Below are 4,854 nucleotides of genomic sequence, written 5' to 3'. Positions count from 1 at the left end.
TAATGTTTGACACAGTAGTGTGTGGTCAATGAACAATGAGAGCTAAGTGGTTTTTTTGTTGGTTTGTTTGGTTTTTTTGAGACAGGGTCTCATTGCTGTCACCCAGGCTAGAATGCAGTGGCACCATCACTGTTCACTGCAGCCTTGACTTCCCAGGCTCAGGCGATCCTCTCACTGCAGCCTCCCAAGTAGTTGGGACTACAGGAACGTGCCATCATCCAGAGCTAGTTTTGTATCTTTAGTAGAGATGAGGTCTTGCCATGTTGCCCAGGCTGATTTCGACCTCCTTGGCTTAAGCAGTCCACCTGTCTGAGCCCTCCCAAAGTGCTGGGATTACAGACATGAGCCACCATGCCTGGCCTAAACCTCACAATACTTCTTTTTTTTTTTTTTTTTGAGACAGGGTCTCTCCCTGTTGCCCCTGCTGGAGTGCCGTGGTGCAATCTCTACTCGCTGCAACCTCTGCTTCCCAGGTTCAAGTGATTCTTGTGCCTGAGCCTCCAGAGTAGCTGGGACTACAGGCATGCACCACTACTCCTGGCTAATTTTTATATTGTTAGTAGAGATGGGGTTTCGCCAGGTTGGCCAGGCTGGTCTCGAACTCCTGGCCTCAAGTGATCTGTCCACCTCAGTCTCCCAAAGTTCTGGGATTACGGGTGTGAGCCACCGTGACCAGCCTCACAACATTTTTATTTATTCATTCATTTATTTATTTATTTATTATTTTTATTTTTTGAGATGGAGTTTCACTCTTGTTGTCCAGGCTGTAGGTCAGTGGTGCGATCATGTCTCACTGAAACCTCCACCTCCTGGGTTCAAGCGATTCTGCTGCCTCAGCCTCCTGAGTAGCTGGGACTACCTGTGTGCACCATTATGCCCGGCTAATTTTGTACTTTTAGTAGAGATGGGGTTTCACCCCACGTTGGTCTCGAACTCCTGACCTCAAGTGATCCGCCACCTTGGCCTCCCAAAGTCCTGGGATTACAGGTGTAAGCCACCATGCCCGGCCACAATACTTTATTTATTTATTTATTTATTTTTGAGACAGAGTTTCGCTTTTGTGGCCTAGGCTGGAATCTTGGCTCACTGTAACCTCTGCCTCCTGGGTTCAACTGATTTTCCTGCCTCAGCCTCCAGAGTAGCTGGAATTACAGGCAACTGCCACCACACCCAGCTAATTTTTGTATTTTTAGTAGAGATGGGGTTTCACCATGTCGGCCAGGCTGGTCCCAAACTCCTGACTTCAAGTGATCTGCCCGCCTTGGCCTTTCAAAGTGTTGGGATTACAGGCATGAGCTACCACACCAGGCCTACAATACTTCTAAGTCCATCTATTCTACTATACCTGCATTCATAATAGACATAATAAACATAACTTTAATGTGTAATCTAAAAATCATAAAACATCATATTTGACAGGTGTTTCAAAAGGCCGAAAAACTAATATTGAGTTTTAACCAAGCTCCCTAAAAGTTTTTACATAAATTCTAAATCAACAGATCCTTTAACTACCTTGGGTTCATTAACTATAATAAGAACTAATGTTTGTATATTACTTGAGTTTACAAGCCATTTTCCTTTAATCCCAACAACCCTATGAGGTTAGTAGAGCAGGTAGAAATCACTCACCAAAAGTTGAGACAAAAGCTGTATTATTGCTATATCTCCAAAGCAAAGTTTCAAGATTAGGGATGCAACTGTATTCTTTGAAAAGGAAAGATGTTTAATTCCTCTGGTTTTTCAGGCTGCTATGGAGTTAATGAATTTGTTCCACTCTTAATTTTTAAATCTGTGACTGCCAAAAAAGACACACAACTAGCCAAAAGAGGCATAGGGGAAATCTTTGCAAAACCACATTTCATACAATTTCTCTACATTTCCATCAAATCCTGTAATGAGAAAAAACTGTATGTTCTAGTTTTCTGGGACAAATTCTAAAAATAAGCTAGCTAAGGCATCACTGCATAAGACATACTTCAGGTAGGTCCAGGAATTCTTGTATGGATAACTTAAAGTAACATTGTACCAAAGTAAAAATACGTAATAGTGAAACAATTCACTATTACACAGAGACACTAGAGGTGTCTCTGCATATAGATCACTATACCAAGTATCAGCTGTCTCCCCGCCCTTTGACTGTCTGCTTACCTCCAGAGGCACAAGGACAGATGGTTTCTTTTTCAGCTCCTCACATTTTCTTTTCTTACAGATCTGATGGCTGTTCTTTCTGTTCTTGCAGTAAGTACATTCACCACAGTTGGTCTTCTGCTGGCAGGGTTCGCAGACCCCACATCGCTTTCTTTTCTTCTTTTCCAAAGTGGGTAGCAAAGTGGTATAGGAAGAAGAGGAGGTACTGACCATTGGCACTGGTATAGTCACCACTGTGGTGTTGACAACATGAACTGTGCTGGTTACACTGACCTGGGAGCTCCCTCTGTCTGATTTGCTGGGACCAGCCTGAGAGAGTTGGGCCATACCCAGTGAAGCATGGAAGAGTCCTCTCTCCGGGGCTAATGGGAACCCCTGAGTGTTAGCTGGCAGGAAGCTTATATGAACCTGCTTCTCATTTTCTACATTGCTTATAGCCATTACTGGAGGTAATGAATTTTTCTCTGAGATTGATGATGATTGAGGAGTGTGTCCTGAGCCCAAAGGCAAAATCTGTATAGCACCCTGGACTGCAAGTCCATATGAGACAGCGCCTTGGGGCTCAGGCCATTTGGAAGGAGCATTAAAGGTAGCAACTGGATTTGGAGAAACAGGAAGGAAGACAGGCAAGTCTGGGACAACACTCCCACTCATACCAAGAGTTTCCTGTTGGTCTAAAATAGTACCAAAGACCTCTCCTTGGACTGGAATAGCACCACGAATCTCTGGTAGATCTGGGGTCTCACGCAGGGCCTCACCATGAACTGGGTCAGCACCAGGAAGTTCCCATTGATGTGGGATAGCACCAAAGGCCTGTCCTAGGAAAGAGGTGGTATCAGAAACTTCCTGTTGATTTGCAGTAGCTTTGAAGGCCTCTTGATGATCTGGTTTAGCACCAAGGGTTGCTTGTTTTGAGCCTGCCAAGAGGAATTTTATTACGGAGGTAGGAGATGTAGACCCACCAAGAGCCAAGCAGTTTCTAAGGTTCAATTCAGGTATAACCTTATTAAGACTGGAGGTGGGGTAGCAATTATGTTCACTTTTAATGGGATCCAGGTAAGAATCAGATAACTTAAGAGATTCTACTCGTGAACCCAACTCTTCTAACTGAATGCTGGGGTTTCCTTGAGAGGTAACTCTGGGGGTTGCTCTTTGGGGAAAAGGAGCACACACTGTGTCCTGAGCAAACATTTTTGGGGAACCACTGGTATCATTAAATGTCTCTTCAGAGAATAGTCCTTCATCACAGCATGTTCCTTCCAGTGGCCCAGGAAGGATCTCAGCTGCAGGGCCACTGTGGGTAGGGATATTGATTTTGGAATCCTCAACTCTTTGGGACCAAGACTGAGTTGTCTCTTGGCTCTTACCTTTAAGTAAAGAGGGATTTTGTATACTGATTAGAGTCTCTATATCAGGAAGGACTTGGGTGTCTTGCATTGGAACCGAATCATTTTCTGAGTGCTTTACTCCCAAATCAGGGAGTATCTTATAATCACAATCATGTTGCTTTTCTAAACTCTTAGAAAGTGGAACCTTTTTGGATTTGGCTATGACCAGTGGGGGTTGGGAGAGTCGCCTGCTAAGAGAGGTGCTTCGTAGCGCCATTGTAAACCCATTGCAGGTTAAGGACTCTGGGTTCTGAAAAAGAACCTCAGTCCTATCCGAATTCATGCGTGCTGCTCCAGCTCTTGTCAGAAGGCTTCTGACTGGCATGGGTGGTTTAGGTTCTGTTTTTTTCTTAACATCTCTTTCTTGAATTAATTGCTTTAATTTTCCAGGGCTTAAAGTCTTGACTGATGCCACATTTTTGTTGGCTCCCTTGGTTGTCTTTCGTAGTTGGCTGTTTTTCTTTTTTTTGTTTACATCTTCCTTCCTGACTAATCTGGAAGGCCTTGCATGGCGGGATCGAGACATAGCTACAGAGTAGGAAAAAATGAAAGGGCACAGGAAACAGAGTCATTGGTCCTTTGGAAAGTCTCACTTCTGAGGAGAATCTGGATGCACTGCTCTTGAGCTCAGTCACACAAGGTTTTGGTCTGAAATAACAACAGAAAACACTGAAGTGAGTCTTTTTCCTATGCTTTTCCCTATTTGAAATAGAATATTCACTACTAATTGTTTTATTTTATTTTTTTGAGACAGGATCTCATTCTGTTGCCCAGGTTGGAGTGCAGAAGCATGATCACAGCTCACCACAGCCTGGACCTCCCCAGGCTCAAGTAATCTTCCCACCTCAGCCCCCCAAGTAGCTAGGACTGCAGGCTCACACCATCACACCCGGCTAATTTTTGTATTTTTTGTAGAGACTGGTTTTCGCCATGTTGCTCTGGCTGGTCTTTAACTGGGCTCAAGTCATCCACCTACCTTGGCCTCCCCTAGTAATGGGATTACAGGTGTGAGCCAGCATGCCTGGCCACTTAAAAGCAAGGACCAAGAGCGGTGGTTCATGCCTGTGATCCCAGCATTTTAGGAGACTGAGGCAGGAAGATAACTTGAGGCCAGGAGTTCAAGACCAGCTTGGGCAACACAGGCAGACTCCATCTCATAAAAGTAAAAATAGCGGCCGGGCGCGGTGGCTCAAGCCTGTAATCCCAGCACTTTGGGAGGCCGAGATGGGCGGATCACAAGGTCAGGAGATCAAGACCATCCTGGCTAACACGGTGAAACCCCGTCTCTACTAAAAAATACAAAAATCTAGCCGGGCGA

The 4,854-nt window shown here is 44.7% G+C and overlaps 1 protein-coding gene across 1 annotated transcript in view; it reads right to left on the bottom strand.

Moving 5' to 3' along the window:
- TET1 (tet methylcytosine dioxygenase 1) overlaps positions 1–4,179 on the bottom strand; it is a 124,223-nt gene extending 120,044 nt beyond the window's left edge. Inside the window, exon 1 of the mRNA XM_011994094.1 lies at positions 2,149–4,179. Coding sequence (XP_011849484.1) covers positions 2,149–4,062 — 1,914 coding nt within the window. The 5' untranslated portion in view covers positions 4,063–4,179. The remainder of the gene's footprint in view (positions 1–2,148) is intronic.
- Positions 4,180–4,854: the final 675 nt, after the last annotated feature.

The sequence above is a fragment of the Mandrillus leucophaeus genome, unplaced genomic scaffold (assembly GCF_000951045.1).
Source record: "Mandrillus leucophaeus isolate KB7577 unplaced genomic scaffold, Mleu.le_1.0 Scaffold441, whole genome shotgun sequence".
In the NCBI taxonomy this organism is placed as follows: Eukaryota; Metazoa; Chordata; class Mammalia; order Primates; family Cercopithecidae; genus Mandrillus; species Mandrillus leucophaeus.
Note: the sequence above shows the minus strand (reverse complement) of the source record. Positions and strands in the feature narration are given on the sequence as shown.